The 21,389-nt window shown below is 34.6% G+C and overlaps 3 protein-coding genes and 2 pseudogenes across 4 annotated transcripts; 3 read left to right on the top strand and 2 right to left on the bottom strand.

Moving 5' to 3' along the window:
* Positions 1-181: 181 nt before the first annotated feature.
* On the top strand, positions 182-2,190 carry LOC140957980 (laccase-7-like; annotated as a pseudogene).
* Positions 2,191-4,082: 1,892 nt separating this feature from the next.
* On the top strand, positions 4,083-10,629 carry LOC140957972 (laccase-7-like; annotated as a pseudogene).
* An 896-nt stretch (positions 10,630-11,525) lies between these two features.
* On the bottom strand, positions 11,526-12,579 carry LOC140960864 (uncharacterized). The gene is made up of 3 exons (XM_073419176.1): positions 12,422-12,579; positions 12,006-12,332; positions 11,526-11,893 (listed from the first exon to the last, which is right to left on the bottom strand). The coding sequence occupies exons 1-3, from the start codon at positions 12,492-12,494 to the stop codon at positions 11,751-11,753; spliced, it is 543 nt and encodes a 180-aa protein (XP_073275277.1). The 5' UTR covers positions 12,495-12,579; the 3' UTR covers positions 11,526-11,750.
* Positions 12,580-14,742: 2,163 nt separating this feature from the next.
* On the bottom strand, positions 14,743-17,944 carry LOC140960850 (uncharacterized). Of its 2 annotated transcripts, none has more exons than XM_073419165.1 (7): positions 17,601-17,944; positions 17,252-17,513; positions 16,199-16,384; positions 15,443-16,106; positions 15,282-15,355; positions 15,130-15,183; positions 14,743-15,042 (listed from the first exon to the last, which is right to left on the bottom strand). In XM_073419165.1, exons 1-7 carry the CDS (start codon positions 17,781-17,783, stop codon positions 15,005-15,007), a joined length of 1,461 nt encoding a protein of 486 aa, XP_073275266.1. In that variant the 5' UTR covers positions 17,784-17,944; the 3' UTR covers positions 14,743-15,004. The 2 variants fall into 2 exon arrangements, with proteins under 2 accessions (XP_073275266.1, XP_073275257.1); XM_073419156.1 differs by having other exon boundaries at positions 14,744-15,042; positions 15,130-15,192; positions 17,601-17,941.
* Positions 17,945-18,933: 989 nt separating this feature from the next.
* On the top strand, positions 18,934-19,805 carry LOC140971101 (heme-binding-like protein At3g10130, chloroplastic). Its single transcript, XM_073433180.1, has one exon. It carries the CDS (start codon positions 19,093-19,095, stop codon positions 19,693-19,695), a length of 603 nt encoding a protein of 200 aa, XP_073289281.1. The 5' UTR covers positions 18,934-19,092; the 3' UTR covers positions 19,696-19,805.
* Positions 19,806-21,389: the final 1,584 nt, after the last annotated feature.

Raw genomic sequence — 21,389 nt, 5'->3', positions numbered from 1 at the left:
AAATACTGGAATAAGACCTAATTTTAAAAATATAGAAAATAAAAATCACAAAAATATAAATACGTAGGGCTGAAATTACTGTTTTCCCTATACATGTGTTGACTAAAACCGGATCACTTCTCTAAAAATATATTAATGTTTGTTTGAATTGAATGCGTGTGTTGTTAAAATAAGTCAGTGAACGGGGACTCTTCCCGGGCCAACTCTCAATGTAAACGAGGGTGACACCCTTATTGTTCATGTTTTTAACAAGTTTCCATACGACCTATCAATTCACTGGTAAGTCATAAAACTTATTTAAAATTATCAATATCCACATTTACATCGTAGCAAATTATTTTTAATCTTACTTGGAAAAATATTGTTGATGTGATCGTAGGCATGGGATTTTCCAGATACTGAGTGGCTGGTCCGACGGGCCAGAATACGCGACACGGTGCCCGATCCGACCCGGGCAAAACTACAAGTACCGATTCAAAGTTACCGGGGCAGGAGGGAACCCTTTGGTGGCATGCCCACGTAAAATGGATCCGAGCCACGGTATATGGAGGCTTAATCATCCGGCCTAGATTTGGTCATTCATATCCATTCCCCAATCCAGCTGGGGAATTCCCAATCATCATAGGTAAGTACAAATACCTTGTCATTGTAATTTTTCAGGTGATTATTTTTTAAATAATAAAATTATATAAATCGAAAAAATTTGAATTGCAGGAGAATGGTGGAATGCTAATATTATTGATGTGGAGAACCAAGCACTGGCCACCGGAGCTACGTCAAACAATTCCGATGCGTTTACCATTAACGGCCAACCCGGAGATCTTTTTCCATGTTCTTCTGATCGTGAGTACATTATATGATTCTCATCAAGAAAATTTCTAGACCACAATGCAGCTAGATGTTAAACCATGTAAAAAAAAGTTGTGGTTAAGCCAACTTTCTATAAGCTCGAGCTTTCAGGAATATAATTTCTCAAAGACATACTGTCGAATATCAAAAGTCTAATTTGGTGTGCAAAACTCCACATGTTTTATTGCATTTAATGTCTCAAGTACTTGTTTTCACATTTCTAAAGTTCAATACCCGATCAACATGCACGCAAACACATCTTCCTCGTTTATATTTTCTAGTCTCTAGCTAATTTGCATTAATATTACAGTGTAATTTAATAGAGTAATGATTTATAACTTGATGAAGTGTTTTTGTAGAAACATACAAGTTAAATGTGGAGCAAGGAAAGACCTATCTCCTCCGAATAATAAAGGCTGCACTCAATAACCAGCTATTTTTCAAGATAGCCAACCACAACCTAACGGTAGTGGGAATCGATGCTTCGTACACGAATCACTACGTCACCGATGTGGTGGTGTTGGCTACAGGCCAGACAGCCGATGTTCTTCTCACTGTAAATCAGGCACCGGGGAGGTATTACATGGCCTCCACTCCATATTTTTCAGCAGGTCCTGGTATTCCATTCGATAACACTACCGCAACCGGCATCATAGTGTACGCGGGATCAACGCAATCGACCCCGATAAGGCCGGTTCTTCCATTATTCAACGACACCCCGACTGCCCACAAGTTTTACACTAACATAACTGGACTTGTTTCATCCCCGTTTCGTCCCGCAGTCCCTCTCTCAGTCAACGAATCTATGTTCGTAACTTTCGGGCTGGGACTCTCAGCTTGCGATGCCCCCGGAAATGGAAGTTGTGCGGGGCCATTCGGCCTGAAATTTGCAGCGAGCATGAACAATGCCTCGTTTCAGTTTGTTACCCGCCTATCAATGTTGGAAGCTTTTTTCAGAAATGTTAGCGGGATATACACCACAGATTTCCCTAATAATCCACCATTTCGGTTCGATTACACTAATTCGAGTGTCAGTTTCAATCAGACGCTTTTGTTTACCACAAAATCAACGAAGGTGAAGCAAGTGAAGTTCAATTCTGTGATTGAGATTGTGTTGCAGAATACAGCTTTGATACGGAAAATCACCCGTTACACTTGCATGCATTCAATTTCTTCGTGCTGGCTCAAGGGTTTGGTAACTATAATCCCGCGGTCGATAGAAGAAAGTTCAACCTTGTCAATCCTTTAGAACGGAACACCATTGCTGTGCCTGCTGGAGGACGGGCTGTCATTCGATTCCGTGCAAATAATCCAGGTGATAAAAAATATGACGTCAACTAGTATTAAATATATTTTTAAAAAATCTACATTCTTCAATGACCAACGTAGGTATGCATTTTTTGCATGAAACGATTTAGTTTTTCTTTTATAGCTTATTGGGAAAATTGCAATTTTCATTTATCTCTTTTCATAGTTGATGATGTAGGCAGGTAAAATTAAGTTTTATCCCTTTTTGGAAAATTTCCCTCTTTTTTATTTTGTGCTGATAGAGCACTGCATATGTAAACGCTATGTTGATGTTACGTCAGTATTTATAGATCAACCAACCATTTAACTTATTGTTTCACTAATAATTATATTCTACTCCCATTTACGTAGAACATTTACCAACTGCCTAAAAAATTTAGGATGAACGAAATTAGTTTCTCGTAATTATTTATATTTACATTTAAAATATAAACCGTAGAATAATAATAACAAAAAAAAGTAAAAAATAACATAACCATCTCGACTCAGTCTCTAATTAAGGATCAAATTATCAAATTACATTTTCCCACCTCTTTTATGCCAAAAATATTATCTAAATGTGGGTAGAATAAGTAACACTATAAATATTTTTATATCATATATGAATTTTTATTATGAAATCTTCATATATTTATCATTCAATTATTTTTATATGTCATTATTCAATAATTTTAACTAGACATTGAGATGAATTTCAATATGTAGGATAAAATATATACATCTAATTAATTTTCAAAAAACAATACATCTATATATATAATATGGCATTATTATTAGAAGATGACATACATTTGATGGCATAATTTGAAAGATGGCATTATGCTATATAAATTTCAAAGTGAATTTTTATTTTGCTTTGTTTTTTTTTTTTTTCCCAGTTCCACATGCTTTTGATTTGTTTTAGTTTCATTTTGTAGCACGAAACTAATGTGATACTTTCAATTTCAATCCATAAATAATGTCAAAGTGGTGTCAAAAATTAACCCGACCCACCAACTCTAAATCCACCACATCCATAACACAAATTAATAAACAACCAACAACTTAGCTTGTTGTTTCACTCATAATTTTATTCCCATTTATATAAAACATTTACCAACAACCGCTCAAAATATTTAGGATGAACGAAATTATATTATTGTAAATAATACTTACATATAAAATATGTAAAATGTATAGTACTAATGCGTAAAACTACAATATTACATATATTTTTGTCTTTCTGTGATTTTAGTCATATATGTTATCAAATTTCAATATTGATCAGCTATCTTTATTATTTTTTGAATCTTAGTTATTGTTCCGACATGCCCTATATGACATTATGCAGCACATACGTGACTCTGACATTACACTGATGTGTAAGTGTAACATCAACATTCAGTTCAAAAATGAATAAAATAACCAAAACCGAAAGATAATTGACTAATTAAAATTGAAATAAGACAATATTGATTATCAAAATAACAAAAACGTATAAGACCAAGTTTACGGTTTTTTCATTTCCATTATTTTAATTATTGTAATTGCTATAATAATTTTAACCGAATATTCATTTCCATTATTTTAAACCGTGATTTTGAGTTGATTATAATGATACAAGAGTGTACACGTGACGACGGCCTGAATAAAAAAGTTGCAACTCTTATTAAAAAAAAATTGTATATTTACATTTCCAGTTCATGTCTTAATCGTGTCTTATAATTAATGAACATGCTATATTCCACAGATTCAAAACTAGTTTATTAAACCGGCTCAGTTTACACAAACTAGCAACTAGGCATACACTGTGTGTGTATTATATATATTAGTATTATGTACTGTACATTTTTTTTTTCTCAAGTTTTGATAGATAATCATTTCTTCTGATTATCTTTTTATTTTTATGGAAGGCTAGAAATTATGCTAAGCATAATAACAAGAAAATGAGAGTGGATTATATGAAATATCATACAAATTCGTATGTTCGTGATCTTGCGAAGGCAAGAAAATTGTTCAAGCAGAATCATTGGAAAGGATGCGTAGGGGCCAGTGGCCGAGCCATTTATATGGCCACACTGGCTTTAGCCCAAGTGATCCAATTANTTAAATGATCTTACAGTTTAAAATTTTTGTAGATTAATAATCTTGAGTCTGCTATTGTAATAGACGCTGCTTATTTCTTTGGATTGTCTAATTTCTCTCAGGTTCGGCCAAAAATTCTTATTCTGAATTGGTTGAAACCGCTGCCAAACATATTTAATTCGAACGTTCATGCGAGCTCCGTTGGAAATCTCGGAGATATCACAATAGGTTGTTTGGTTCGAGATTCTGCTGCCCATTTGATTTTCTCTTTCAGCAAGTGTGCAGGCCTTGGGACAAACACAAAGGTTGAGTTGCTGGCTATTTGGAAGGGCATTCTTTTCTGCCAAGAGTTTAACTTCACTCCGGTATGGATTGAGACAGAATCCCAAGTTTCCATCAATGTTATTTTTACAATGAAAATAGCCTGGGAGTCGGATCATGTATTTACTACAATCCGAGCTTGCTGAGGAAAACTCAATGCTATTCACTCATGTTTATAGGGAAGGGAATCAAGCCGCGTATCTTTTGACTCGTGTGCCTCATGTTCATAAATCTACTAAAGTTTTTTTATTTAAATAACACGCCTATACATATTTTGAGCTGTATAAAACTAGATACAACTGGTTTACCCTATTTATGTTGTAGAAAGTCGTAGTTGTATCTATCCGGAGGTTTAGTAGAGCCTCACTGTTTTTTGTATTTATATATTGGTACGGGTGTGTCAAACCCTCTCGATATGAAATTTAGTAATAATTATAAGATAATTTTTCTAAAGTATGAAATATGAAAATTTAAACACACTTTATTATATATATTAAACAAAATATAAATAAATAATAATATAATAAAATTTCAAGTTACTATAAAATCATATTCATAGTTACCTATAAATTAGAATATTAAAGATTTAACGTTGACAGTTAGGATCCCTAAGCTATATATTATTAATGAGGAGGTCTCTTGTGAGTCACGAATCTTTATCTGTGAGACGAGTCAACCCACCGACATTCATAATAAAAATTAATACTCTTAACATAAAAAGCAATACTTTTTCATGGATGACCCAAATAAGAGATCTGTCTCACAAAATACAATCCGTGAGACCGTCTCACACAAATTTTTGCCATTACTAATTTCATCTCAATTATATGAGATTCCTCTCCTTTTATTCGTTGTCCTAAAAATATAGTCCAATTCTACATCTGATAGAATATTTTTCTTGTTTTTCATAATATAATCTCATTAAATAAGACTTTATAAGCGTACCACCATTTTTTGAATAAACTAAATAAGAATAAAATTAGAAGTTTGTTTGTAAATTTGGTTTTTCCAATGATTTATTTCTTTACTTCTTATATATCTATGATATTCTCATAATTTTAAGGGTATCCGTATAATACTACATAAAATCTATACACGTGAGTGTTGTTTGACTTTATTTTTAAATCTAAGGGTGCTCTCGATAGGAGGTTTGGTGAATTTGGATTTTTAATACGTCATCAATTGAACTCATCAACATGTTTAGATGATTTTCGAATCCATAAAAAATATTGGATTTCAAATCCTCAATTCATAAAGTTATTGAAATTCATTCCTTCAGGTCATGTATAATTGGAGTAAGAGGGGACATGAAATATAAGAGTAGATTTCTTGTGAAGCTGTATCACGGTCTATATCCGTGAGACGTGTTGACCTGATCCATATCTATCATAATAAGTAATATTTTTTCATGAGTTGGGTCGATTTGGAAATCTGTCCACAAAATTAATCCGTGAGACGGTTTCACCTATATATATATAAATATAAACCATTTTAGGGGACACTTAACATGTGAATTTTTCATGTAGCCCAAGTTTAGTTACTCAAAAGTCAAACCTTTGGAAGAGTTTCGCGCATTTCGACTATTTTAATTCGTAATCTCCGCGTTTCAATAATTCTCATTTTTATAAATGATCATTTATTTTTACGTCTAGCATGTGTTAATTGCAGAGTTTTACAAAAGATTAACTAAAGAAAAGTCAAAAGTGCGAATCAGAAAACTCAGATTTTACTTCAAGAAACAAGGATCCCACGACGTTGCATGATCATCAAATTGCTTTTTTTGTATTATTTCTTCGACTCCATGTTAATGAAGTTAGTCCGAATTAACTCCCAATTTTTCAAACTGCATGGCTCGTTAAAAAGTATCAGGCAATAGCTGGCTATTTTACACAAGCCTTTCACGCAATCGCACGTGGTTAATATTATATAATTCCATTTCATGGAAAGCAAATTGCAACAAAAAAATCATTTAAATATATATTATAGAAATTCAAGGTTTGGTAAAGACGTAAAGTTTTTCATACTATAAATAAGATAGTTTTCTTCTTCAATTCATCATTCGAATATAAAGTTTCATCAATAATTATTCTTTTTCCCTTCCAATGGCTCGTTTTGTGTCCTTGTTTGATTGTGTTTTGGCCGTTTTAGCCTGTTCAGATTCGTTTGCATTTGCTGCCACTGTAGAGCACACATTCAATGTGCGTAAATATCTATATCTATACTACATAAAAAAGCTTAATTCCATGTGTAATCAATAATTCATTTTTTGTTTTTTCATGCATATATATTTATAATTATAGGATTCTTCGGTGGACTACTTTAATTTCTCTTTTTCTTGGTTTTTACATAAACGGAAAGGATTCGCTAAAGTCAAAGATTGAGCTTATTCGTTCGGTTCTCCCCGCATTAAATCACATCAAAACTCATGCATGTAAAACTCTACATGAAATAGCAGAAGAGATCCGCTATGCGTTGATATAATTATTAATATACAAGCGTTTTAGCGGGAGTAGTATAACTAAAATCGTTTCTTATTATATTTTCTTTTTAATTTTTCGTGGGTACGGCACTGATAATCTTTAACAAAATTTTATGCATTATTGCAGGTAGGAAATCTCACTTTGAACCGATTGTGTGGAAACCAAATTAAATAATAACTGCTGTAAATGGGAGTCTCCCGGGGCCAACTCTCCATGTAAACGAGGGTGACACCCTTATTATTCATGTTCTCAACGAGTCGCCGTACGGTCTAACAATTCACTGGTAAAACTATACATTAAAACAAATATTTTTAAATCTTATTCAAATATTGTTAGAAGGTGCTTGCAATTTGAATCAATCCGCCATTGTCGGTTATGAAGAGCTTTGAGTGAAGAGAGAAGAAGAAAAATGAATCTGATATTATTGAAATGAATGATCCCAAATACAAGAGTTGACCTATTTATATGCACAAGTCAAAAACAAACTAACTAATACTAATACTAGTGCCAACTGTCAAAGTACTGTCAAAGTAAGTAAATGAACACTAACAGCCCCCCTCAAGCTTGGAATAGGTTGAGCATTGCAAGCTTGGAGATCAAAAAATGATGCTGATCGGAGGCCAATGCTTTGGTAAATACATCAACTGGTTGGACTCGTGTGGAGATATGAACAGTACGAATCACGTTGGTCTTAATCTTTTCCCGAATGAAGTGACAATCAACTTCAATGTGCTTTGATCTTTCATGAAAAATCGGGTTGGCAGCAAGATGAAGAGCAAATTGATTATCACAATGAAGAGGTGTAGCTGTGTTCACAATGACTCCCAAGTCACTAAGAAGGCCTCGAATCCAAATGATTTCGCATGCTGTCATGGCCATGGAACGATACTCCGCTTCAGCTGACGAACGAGAAACGGTGTGTTGTTTCTTTGTCTTCCATGAAACAGTGGAAGATCCAAGTTTGACGACATAGCCAGTAGTAGATTTGCGGCTCATTGGACAAGATGCCCAATCAGAATCACAATATGCAGACAATTGTAGGTCATTGGTGGAGGACAGAAAGAGACCCAATCCAGGAGTCCGCTTTATATATCCAACAATGCGGTAAGCAGCAAGCAGATGAGACTTCTTTGGTGCGTGCATAAACTGGCTGAGAACTTGCACAGCATAGCAAATATCAGGCCTAGTACTGTCAAAGTAAGTAAATGAACACTAACAAATATTATAGATAAAAAGGAAAATTAATATTCTTGATTTGATCACAGGCATGGGATTTTCCAGAAACTGAGTGCCTGGTACGATGGGCCAGCGTACGTAACACAGTGCCCAATCCGACGTCCCAGAGAGAACTACACGTATCGATTCAACATTACTGGGCAGGAGGGTACCCTTTGGTGTCATGCTCAGTCGAAATGGCTCCGGGCTACAGTATATGGAGCCTTAATCATCCAGCCCCGGCCCCGATCTGGTCTAGGTCTTGATCTTGGTCTTGTTCTTGGAAATTCATTCCTTAGGCCAAATATTGAGGCAGATGGTGAATTCCCAATCATCCTAGGTGAGTACAAATAGATAGATGGTCATGGTAATTCATTAGAGGGTAATTAATTTAAAGAATAAAATTTTATGTTTATTTAATCTGAATTGTAGGAGAATGGTGGAATACTAGTATTACTGATGTGGAGGACCAAGCATGGGCCTCCGGTGATCTACCTAACATTTCCGATGCATTTACCGTTAATGGCCAACCAGGGGATCTTTACCCATGTTCTGCCGATGGTAAGTACGTTAAATCCAGATAGATAAATTCTCATTAAGAAAAACGTCATTTCATAATGTCGAATATTAAAATTTTAATTTGGTGTTCGAAACTCCATACCATATTTCATAAAGTCTAAACATTTAATGTTTAATGTCTCTCATCTCATGTCTGATGCTGAATCTATTTAATCATATAATTTTCTAGTCTAGATATATTGCATTATTGTTAGTGTCAAACTAGTCGATCTATCTTTAATGAGCTCGAGCTTTTGAAACAAATAGTTGTTAACATAGCTAGGTAAATGTTTTTGTAGAAACATATAGGTTAAATGTGGTGAAAGGAAAGACATATCTCCTCCGAATAATCAACGCGGCACTCAATAACCAGCTATTCTTCAAGATTGCCGATCATAAACTTGAAGTAGTGGCAGTCGATGCCTCGTATACACAGCTACATACACCACTGATGTCGTGGTGTTGGCTCCTGGTCAGACAGTGGATGCTCTTCTTGTTGCGAATCAGGCACGGGGGCAGTATTACATGGCCGCCTCTTCATATTTTTCTGCAGGCCCTGGTGTCCCATTCGATAACACTACGACAACAGGCATTATTGAATACACCGGATCAACAGCCTCGACCCCAAAAATGCCGGTTATGCCATTATTCAATGACACCCCGACTGCCCACAAGTTTCAGAATAGTTTAAGTGGATTTATTCCGTTCCCGTTTACTCCTCTAGTCCCTGGCAAAGCTGACGAACAAATGTTCATAACTATCGGGTTGGGCCTCTCAACTTGCGATGCCCCTGAAAACGAAGCATGCACTGCTCCATTCGGGATGAAATTTGCAGGGAGAATGAACAATAACTCGTTTCAATTTCCCACCACCACATCGATACTCGAAGCATTTTACAGAAACGTTGGCGGTATATACACCACAGATTTCCCTGATAGTCCATCATTTAAGTTCAATTACACGGATACGAGTCTTAGTTTCAATCCGGCGCTTTTGTTTGCCCCAAAGTCAACGAAGGTGAAGCAAGTAAAGTTCGACTCTGTGATCGAGATTGTGTTGCAGAATACAGCCATGCTTGTGACAGAAAGTCACCCACTACATTTGCATGGATTCAATTTCTTTGTGCTGGCTCAAGGGTTCGGAAATTATGATCCCGCGGTCGATAGAGGAAAGTACAACACTAGAGATCCTGTACAACGGAACACCATTGCTGTGCCTGTTGGAGGATGGGCTGTTATTCGATTCCGTGCAAACAATCCAGGTGATTATATTAAATATATATTACCACGATGATACACAGAGCTATATCCCATCAAGTTTCATTGAAGGGGTTATTTTTGTCGATTTTTAGTCATATTTCGATCAGTGGAGGATTGACATGAAACCGAAAAAGTCATCAATTTTTTGGTGTCAGGTCCGTATTTTCCCAAGCCATGTCAGTGCTCCCACGAAATGACTATGAACCAACAAAAGACAAAATTAAAGAGTAAGAGTCAAGTTTGACAAATTAGAACTCGAAATATAAAAGATGACAACTTATAGGATGAATTTGGCGATTTTCCTTTAATTGAATATATTGTTAAAGGTTCCATATTCTTCAATTTTGTGGGTTGATACATATTTTTGCATCAAGAATTTAATTGAGAAACAAACTAAATAAATTTCAGGAGTGTGGCTGTTTCATTCTCAATTGGACATGCATTTGCCGATGGGTCTAGCTACAGCTTTCGTTGTGGAGAACGGGCGGAGCGCAACATTGCCTCCACCTCCAGAAGATTTTCCTATCTGTTAATTGTAATTTATTTGGTTTTTTAAAATAATGTTTGTTACTTCCGTTTCGATCGGTTTTTTATCACCACATGTTATCTTGCTTGTTTCTTTGCGATTTTGATAATTTATGTTTTCAAATTTCAGTTTTAATCCGCTATCTTTATTTTTTTGGGTAATTTTATTCCTTTTGACGCTGAGGTAGCACAAATGTGGTACTGACGTGTATAGTATCATATCAACATTTTCGATAAAAATAAGTAATAAAATTATCAAAAATCAGAAGTTACATAACTAATACAAAAATTTAATAATATAGATGACTAAAATCACAAATAAACAAACATACTAAATTTAAAATATAATTTTTCCCTATTTTAAATGTACCGTGAAAATGTCTTTCCATATTGTACTTTGCAACAGCTATATTCCAACTACTAGATTGCAACGACTATAAATATAATGTGAAAAAAATATATATATAGTCCTTGATAGTTAAGATAGTCGTGAACTATCTAAGATAGTCTCATTTTGGATAAACATTTATTGTAGTTTACATTTGACTATTTTCGAGAAGAATTATATTAATTGAAATGTGAATTACATTAATTGAAAATTATATTAAATGAAATATATATTAATTGAAAATTACTTATTACATCTCACCCTAAATTTTTGACAGAAACGTTCATGGAAGTTAAGTTGATCATGTGTCATTTGCGAAATGTAATTCGAAATGATCGTATATTCCTTCAGCTGAATTTTGGCTAATATGATTTTTGAAGTGATTTATGATGTAGAATAATATGTTTGGATGAATGAAATAATTTTTTAATGATGTTAAGTATTATAAATAAAAAGTTGACACCTAAACATACATAGTATTGTTGGTGTTGGTTTGAAAATCAAATGTCGGTGTTCAAAATAGAAATATGCGATGAGAAACAATAATTAACCTTAATATATTCAAAGAAGTTATTCATTTATTAATATCGAATTTGAATGATAGTATCACAAAAAGAACTTGAACCAAAACCTAATCCAAAGCAAAGAATCCGAACACTTCCTTTCGACATCCATATGATACATATACTAAATAAGATCCTCATTTCTCGTTTTTACAGTAAAATAATATAAAGAATCTCGACTCTGGAGCCTCAAAACTCCATTGGAAATCGTTCAAATCATTTAGAACATAGCCGGAGCAGGCGCCTCAGCAAGGTCGTCCGCAATCGGGCCGGGGGCGCCGCCGCCACTGCTGCTCAAAAGCTCCAACATAGCGCGGTGGGGGCTGGACCTCTGCTTTTCACAAAGAGCTGGCAAATACACTCCTGAAAAATATTTAACAAATAAATAATTTATCATATATGCAATTTGTTAACCTTTTGTAGATATTTATATAAATCCTTTGTTGATATATCGAATTTTGTAAAATTTTAGTACCTTCAGCGGCGGCGAGGTTGAAGTAAAGGTCAACAATATTCGGGCAGTTCTGGTAGCAAGCTGGCGAGCAGAGGTTGGCGGCGAATTCCGGGGAGAAGAAAGCATCGGAGGAAATTCCGACGAAATCACGGTCGACGCCACACGCACTCACGCACTCATCGCTCTCTATGTATCCAGCCAACCTCTCCACAACCACCTCCGATGTCTTGCACGTATAGTCGAGGTTCCCTTCTTCATTCATGTAGTTTTCCAGCAGGCATCTCTTCCCCGACGATGCGATTGCGAAGGAACAAAGATTCTTGGGCAAATTCTCACACGTAACCTCGGCTGTAACGAACAAAATTACAATCATAAATCAAGAATCATAAAACAAACTGATAAAAGAACCATTAGTTGTTAACATGTGTTGAGCATACCTAAGGTTGCTTGGAAGAAGAGAGAGCCGAGGAAGAAGAGAATCATTGGCACTTTCATGGAAGAAGAAGCCATTGTTGGATATCTTGGTTTTTGTTTTCTTTGCTTTTTGATATTTTGGATGGGTGTGTTGTAGACGTTAACGTGGAAAGAGAGATTTGTGTTTATATAGGGAGGTGGAGAGACAGGGAATACGCGTATACATATGATATTTTGTAATTTCTTCGATAATAAACAAATAATAATAATAAAAATAAAATGTAGAAAATATTTTTAACCAAATTTTATGCGATTTAATACATTTTGTATCTCCTTTTAAACATCATATTTTCTATTTATTAAAATTATAATAACAAATAAGCCTTGAATATTCATCTCTAATAAATCATAAATGTTAACTTGGTTCCATGCATGTCAAATTTGGCGACTTGTCTGTTGAGGAGTGGAACCCACGCGTAAAGTTTTTATTAATAATTCCTCAATATTATAGAGACGTGTTGGGATGTCTTCACGTTTTGAAGTTTCATACACATATGGAAGCTTCTACATAATGTTGACAATGTCATAATTAATTAATATATATTTAACACGTTCTTGATTTTGTTTCCTCGTACTATCTATATCACATCACACGATGCATGTATATAAAATATGAAACGAACGACTAACATATAATATATGTCGAATGAAACATGAAAGTTGAAATACTCCATATAATTACTAAGTAAAAGGGTAAATTTTGATATTTACTACTTCATTTAATATTCTAGACGGTGGTAAATAATCGTTATACCAATATAAAATTGATCAGAGCAAATATAAATTAGTTAATATGTAAGGATTAGGGAATAAAAAAATTTCAAGTCTAATAATAATTTTGTTTTTTGGGTGTGGGTTAATTAGGAGTCATCTTGAAGACCCAATTTTCATGGAAAATATAAGCATTCTTCATGGAGTTTGTATTTGATAATAAATAAAATGTTGACCAAATGTATCTTTCCATGCCTAACTTTCATCCCCACCCAGATCTTATTGACCAATTTATTCGCTCCAAATATAAACAGTCAATATAGAACACTAAAATTTTGAAACATTCAAGATAAAATTTATTACTTAGAATGACTGTTAAATTTTAAATCTTTTTACATAACTTATTTCTAATATATCACTTTTCTTATTGGTCGAGCTGCCACCGCCATTATCAATAATCAATTTTTAAAATATAAAACTGGTGGCTAAATCAATTACACATATTATATAAAAAGATATATTTATAGAAAAATAAAAAGAGAGGAATAGGATTATCTAATCCAATTGATCGAGTCATTTCGCGAGATTTTTGAGTTGGTTCAAGAAATATTTGATTTATAACGAAACTATCGAATTTGAGTCGAACTCAAACATGCTCGGAGTTTTTCTCCTGTCAAAATCGAACACAAATTACATTGTTCAATAATTAATGAGATTTAATATTTTATTGAAATAATATTTATGGTAAATAATATTTTTGAACCTTTATTTTCGAGGAGCATGTTAACATTTTCGCATATTTTTTAGCAGAGCTCAAAATTGAGCTTGATTCTAACCAAACTCAAACAAAAAAATTTAGAATTTTTGAGTTTCAATTGAACTTAAGCTCGAAAATATGATGACGATAAATAAGAATGGACTTTGACTTGAAAATGAAGATGGTTAGCCCAAATAATGAATTCCATGTAACTTGTAATAGATTTAGACTGTTGGTGGAATTTAAAAACACAAACCTTTAATTTAATTTCGTAGGTAGCTGTTGTATCAAATTTGACGACAAAATTCCATAATTTGAGACTAGATATTGGATTCGAAATTTAATAGTAATAAACTCCAGCTTCCCACTAAACAAATTCAATTTTGCAAAACATCTTATTTTTAACATGTGGCTCTACAATCTATATATGGTATATTAGGCGAATTACATCCAATATAACATATCCAGAACTTAGTGATTGGACTGTCAACATACTAGTTGATTCCTACGTATAGCAATTTTGAGAAGATTGTGTAATCCTCATTATATGTAGCAATTAGCATGCCGATACCCTTAATCCATAACATAAGGGTATCGGCATGCAAGCAAAGCCAATATTGCATATATGTATTGGGCCTTAATATGAATTACAACTTTTAAAACTGAGCCAATATTTTTTGGCCCAATTGCTTCATAAAATTTGTAATTTTCAGAAATCCGAAAAAATTGTTGATTTTCAGCTTCTCCTCCAACTTTTACATTTCACTCCAAGAAACATTTTCAAAGACAAAAGGCATGTCATGTCATGTAAACGATAAATAGGAATGAAGTTTCACTAAAAGTGTCAAGAAATGAATCCAAATAGTTCCATCAGTCATTAAGAAAATATAGAAAAGCAATTTTATGAGATCCAACATGGTTAAGAATGAAGAACATGTAGCCAAATAAATCTAATACCTTTACAAACTGCTGTTAAAAGTCAATCAGCTAAGCACAATCTAGACTTGAGTATCTATACTTTTGGCGGTCTTTATGCGCTCATATCCTCGGTTATCTACGCGATCAATTTCCATAATCTCTAATTTTCAAGATTCAGAGAGCTTATATGGCATTTTACTGCAACAAATCAACAAATCTCCATCAAATCAAAGCCAGGCATGTTAGAGGAGTTAAAAGAACCAAGTAACTGGGATAGAAAATTACCAGGACTCACGATCCTGATACATTTAGTGACAGCATGCAGGGCTGCAACAGAATCTGAACCAGCTAATATACAAGAAAATATAGAAACTTCAGTTCCGTAGGACAAGCTAAGACTGCATCAAAATATACAACACTCGAGTTCTTAAGCTTACCCACTAAATTGACTTCTTTACGTGATGTTATTTGCTGAGAATCCATGTTAACATTCTCAGGTGTATATGTGGACCTGAAATGAATGTGCAGCAATATAAGGTTAAGGCATAAAAGTTTATTCTCAACGAAAAGGTATTTGTAGAGAAGCCAAAATAGATACCCTGAATGAGAATCGGGAGATGAATCCGTTACTTGCTGCGAAGATAAACCAAGTCCTTCACTTTCAAAGTCACAGCCAGCGAGAAACTCGGAAAAATTGAAGTCTAAACCTAAAGCTTCCAAATTTGAAAAATCCATGTCAAGAAAATTTACATCTAAGTCGGATTCAGATGTTGAAGTACCCTCTGGAGTTTGGTGCTCTGGAATCATCGGTAATTCCGGCACGCCAAAATCCAGCTTGCCTTTTACATGGTCCTTCATGCTAAACTTCTTGACGCTTGTATTAACAGGTGAACAAGTTGTGATGCAATGGTTTTTCTCTATTGAATAATAGCCAATTAGTTTTGTGGGGGTAACTCGAATCGTCTCTGAAGAGATTATTGTGCAGTTATTTGAAATGATTTGTTGAGTAGAAACTTCAGTGGAAGCAGCAGCTGAGCAAATGTCCGATGAAGAAACAAGTTTGTCGGGTTGAGAAGAAGCTCGTGGAGGTGTTTTAGGGACAGTGGAATTCACTGGAGGGGATTGAACTTGCTCATTGAACAAACATTTGACAACATTAGATCCTTGAATCAGAGATCCATTATGAGCATTTTCAACAACATGCGACACAGAATTTATCATAGACCTATCCTGGTTGTGTTCTACATTACACCCTTCTGCACCTGGGATGACATACACGATAAGAAAAAAATAAAGTAAGCACTAAAAAGATAACTGTAAGCAGAAAGGTGATGCTTTTCTTTGAACAATTTACCTTTTGGTTCTATGCATCTGCGAGATCTCTTAATATTTGTCGAAGCATTTGAAACATCTTTTGGTCCTTGCCTTTTTGCATTTACATTGCTGATCAATGGGGTTGAAAATTTTGAGGGATCTGGCTGGCTGTTTGAGGGCCTGGACGTAGACATGATCGCAGGACTATGATACACGGGATGGCAGCCTGAAGAACATAATAACTAAGTTCATTAGACAACAATTTAGAATTTTCTGGAGCTATTTATTTAAGATGGAAGCATTTCACAGAGAACAGTGAAATACAAACAGATTTTGGTTGCTGCAGAAGTTGCGCAAATATGAATTCATGCACATGCATGTATACACACTAGATTCCATTTTTTCCCCATGAGATTTCTATCAGTTCATTGTTTGAGTGCTATAGATATCGGAAGAGGGTAATGTGTGCATCTCTTGACCAAGACCTTCACAGGGTTGCTAACAGTTCAACAATTACTGGTAAAGTAAATTATTATGTCTTTATGGCTAAATAAATCAAATGACAACTTTAAGGACACCATAGTTCCATTCAAAGAATATTCACTCCGTGGGTGGATCATTGTCAAATTTCCTCTGTAGTATAACTACATATATGTTTCGGATCCATCGATGTATCGAGATTATCCCAATTCGAACCTGGGAGACCTTAAGAAGGAAAGGTATAAACAAAACTGCTACAGGCCAAATTTGAGACAATTTTATGATTCCATTTCTGGTGTGCAGATGCGCTATTTAAGTACAAGGCATAACCACTCAGGGCAATCAGGGTCTGCCCGGCAAATGAATATAATTGATGCATCAGATCAATACAACCGATCCTTAATCCTACCAATAACACGACATTCATCATTGTAATTTCGCATCCCACAAACTAGATGACAAGAAAGATGATTCCGTAGTTCAAGCTTATCGAGCTATCTAATTTCACACGAACATAAGTTTAGAAGAAAGAAATATTGACAACCCAACAAAAATCTACTGATATTACCACAAGAAAACATTGCAAAGTTAAGCCATTGACGATAATGGGTACCTGCAGAAGCCACAACAGAGACCTCAGCTTGAGATACTACCACCCGCGATGCAACAGCAGGTGGCTGCGGCAACGGAGGAGGCAGCGTAACAACACTAGAATTGTACGCATTCATGACATCCTGCATGCCCTTAAGCAGATTCTGAACCCGAAACTTCTCCTGCTCCAGACGGCACCGTTCTTGATCCACAGATACTTTCTGCTCCTTCAACGTAATATACTCGTCCAAAATCGCCCCCAAACTCAGCAAGCTCTTCGGAGCCTTCAACATTGGAAGCAAATAGATAAACAAACAAGACCCATTACAGATTTTGACATGAAATCACAGAAAATCAAAACTAATGATTACTTCTTGAACGGGAGACTTGGAGATGAGATGGGATGCCTCGGAGCGGAAATTGGATCGGGTCTGGTTATAGCTGTTGTCGCAAAGGTAACGATCAACGATGAATGCGATTTGAACTGGGGTCACCTTCCCTTTACCCACGGCGTCTGGTTTCTTTGATTTGCTTTGTTTGCCCATTTTACCCATTTCTTTACGGAGGAAGATTCAGAATGAATAGCGTACGAGGGAACTGAATAACAAATAACATAAGAGTGGAGGAGGATTTAAAAATTTTGAAGGGTTTAATGAAGAAGATAGCATGGACTTGGAGGGACTGTTGATTTGTTTTTGAGCGGTTAAATTTTGGGATAATTTTATGGTTTCCCTCCAACTGTAGGGTCAATTTACAATTGCCGCCGGAGAATAGACACGTTTTCGTTCTGCACCCATTAAAGGGAAAAATAAAAGTTTTACCCCCTCGAAAGAACAACTTTATTTATTGCCCCTCGTGTTAAATTTGGTGTGAATGTGTGATTATATTAAGGGTGTCAAAATTAGACACGACCCATCAACCCGATACGATTCAACCCGAAAAAAATTAGGTTTGGGTTTGGAGTTTTCGGGTTGGGGTCAGATCGCGTTGGACCAGATAGCTGACCCGAAAAAATTGATCGAATTTGGTTGGGTTCGGATTGACCGAAAATTTTAAATCTTTTTTTAAAAAAATTATAATTAATAAATATTGCTTACATTTTTATATATTGTATGTCTGAAAAAACATTTATTTTATATTTATATCATAAATTTACATAATTTAATATTTATTTTGAACATTTTTTATTTTCTAATTAATTGTTTATTTGATTTAGTAAATATATTTTATTTTTCTACAATTTGAATTTCAAATTTAAATCATATATATGAGGGAGATATTGTTATTATGTGTTTAAATTAAAATATTTTTTAATTTTATTTAAAAAAAAATTTAAAAAAATCGAAATCAGGTCAATCGGGTTGATTCGGGTTTGGTTTCGAGTTGGACAATTTTTGAATAATACTATTGCTCAACTCGACCCAACCCATCCAACCCACTCTAATTGACACACTTAATTATATCCATAAGCTCAAGTGGCACCATAAATGTCATTAGTTGGCATTGGTTTGTGTTCGAGCTTTTCCCAATTTACAAATAATTAAAAATATATATATGATCCGGTTTTGAACCATAGTCCGGTCTATGTATATCTACTATTTAATTTATATTAAATAAACATTTTTTAATTCTTAAATAAAAAGTTATTAATTAATACGAAAAATAAAAATAAAAAAAACTTGTATCGCGGTGGAATGAGCAAAATCGTGGCAGAAAGAGTTCCACCCACCTCCCCATTTTTCTCACCATTCGTTTGGCAAGACCCATTAAAATATTTGTAAGAAATTCTTCTTCTGCCCCAAGTAATCATTCCCTATATATTCTGGATTTAACCATCTAGCAGGATCAAGAATCACAGTCACCATGGGGATGATGTTAGGAAAAATCTCAGTTGAAACTCCGAAATTCGAAGTAACCCACTCGACGAAGGACTACGAAATCCGCAAATACGGATCCGCTGTCGTAGCGGAGATCACATACGATCCGACCCAGTTCAATTCCAACAAGGATGGCGGATTCATGATACTCGCCAACTACATAGGCGCGCTGGGCAATCCCCAGAACTCGAAGCCCGAGAAGATAGCGATGACAGCTCCGGTGATCACGAAGACGGGATCCTCGGAGAAGATAGACATGACGGCGCCGGTGGTTACACAGAGTAAGGGCGGGGGAAAATCGGTGACGATGCAGTTCATACTGCCGTCGAAGTATGCCAAGGCGGAGGACGCGCCGCGGCCGGTGGATGAGAGGGTTCTGGTGAGGGAGGAGGGGGAGAAGAAGTACGCGGTGGTGAGGTTCAGCGGGGTGGCGGGTGAGAAAGTGGTGGCGGAGAAGGTGGAGAAGTTGAAGGCGTGCTTGGAGAGAGATGGATTTAAGGTGGCGGGGGATTTTGTTCTGGCGCGCTACAATCCGCCGTGGACGCTGCCCCCGTTGAGGACCAACGAGGTCATGATTCCGGTGGAGTGAACTTTGGAGAATCATTCGTCGTACAATTTGAGTTTTTCTTTCGTTTTTTGTAACAAGTGAACTGAAAATAACAATTTAGCTGATAAAATGGAATATCACCACTATTTACCGTACGACGTGTTTTGGAGATTAAGATTTGTCAAACCTAACCGATGTGCATTCAAAACCATAGCGACTCGATTCCTATCATGAAAATTGAACTTTTTTCATTAAAATGTTTGCATCTTTATTTTGTAGTTTTTGCTGTCATATTTGAGTGATCACATACAGAGGGTTGACATCTTCATGTCAATTGAGATGAATTTAACATCTAAATCGAGTGAGTTGTATTTGAATGTCCAAATTTATCTTGAATAAATAGATTTCAGAAAGAATTTGAACTTTGGATTTGAAACGATTCATTTGTTTTACTATTATTACGTTCACCAAAATTAATATTTGTAACTAATGTAAAAAAATTGAGTTGGGCTTTAATGTCGACATATAGGCTATCGCCCTAGGGATGAGTCAAATTGAGTCATTAGACGATCTCCAGACACCAAAATGATGCACCTTTTCTTCCCCCAATGGGGGCTTTTGGCGCAGAGGTTTGGGGCAGAGATTTGTTTCTTTTTCTTTTTTTTTTAATATTTTTTTATTTGTATTTATTATAAATATTTGTATTAAAAATTATAAATATTATTTAAATAATAGTATAATATTTATTTTATTATTTTAATAATTAAATATTTAATTATATAAATTTAAAAATAATAATTGTTGATTTTTATAATATTTATTTATGTTAATTATTATTAATTAAGGACTAATTTGATTTAATGATTTATAATAAATATAATTATAAATACAAATGTTTAATTAAATTATAAACTTAAATATTATTATTTAAATTTATTAATAATAAAATCTTAGTCATAATTAAAAATATATTAAATGAAAATTAATAATTAACATATGTAAAATAAAAAAAATATTTCGAGAATATTTTTTTTGATGTAAGATTTGAAGTAAATTGGTTGGAGATGAATGTTGTATTTGGTGCAGAAATCGCACTATTTTAGCGTAAAATTTGCACCAAAATAGATTTTGTGGTTGGAGATGGTCTCAGGTCTTCCACCTCAAACCTTTTTTTTTATTATTATTACAACTAATGCGGGAGGGGATATAAAATCCGGAGAAACCAGCTATTCCGGCAGAAGGTGAGATCACTCGGCTAGAAGCCTGGTCTCACCTCAAACCTTTTTCCTTCAATTTAAACGCATCTCCATGAACCTGCTTTAAATGATGTATTACTGTATTAAATTTTAATATAAAATAGATTTATATGTATATACTTATTTTATTTAATATTTTAGCAAAACCATAACATATTAAATTTTTTCGAATAAATTTCTTCTTAGTTTAAAAAAAAAAAAGAATATTTACTGTATTTTCTATTTTAGATTGTCCTCAACTCAGCCTCACACTTGTTAGAAAGAAGATCAGCATATCAATTAGATGCATTTACCTAGCTAGAAGGTGTATCGACACAGATCGGGGATATGTATATATATGTGTGTGCGCGCAATCTGTAGATGCTAAGCAAGTAGAGGTAACTAATAGAAACTCAAAGAAGACTGCTTGTAGTGAGGAAGAGTTTAAGTTAGCTATCAAGAGTTAACGGGCAGTAGCAGGTCAAAGACCTTTTATATATA

Source organism: Primulina huaijiensis, chromosome 2 (genome assembly GCF_012295235.1).
Source record: "Primulina huaijiensis isolate GDHJ02 chromosome 2, ASM1229523v2, whole genome shotgun sequence".
Classification (NCBI taxonomy): domain Eukaryota; kingdom Viridiplantae; phylum Streptophyta; class Magnoliopsida; order Lamiales; family Gesneriaceae; genus Primulina; species Primulina huaijiensis.
This window is presented reverse-complemented; position numbering and strand designations above follow the sequence as displayed.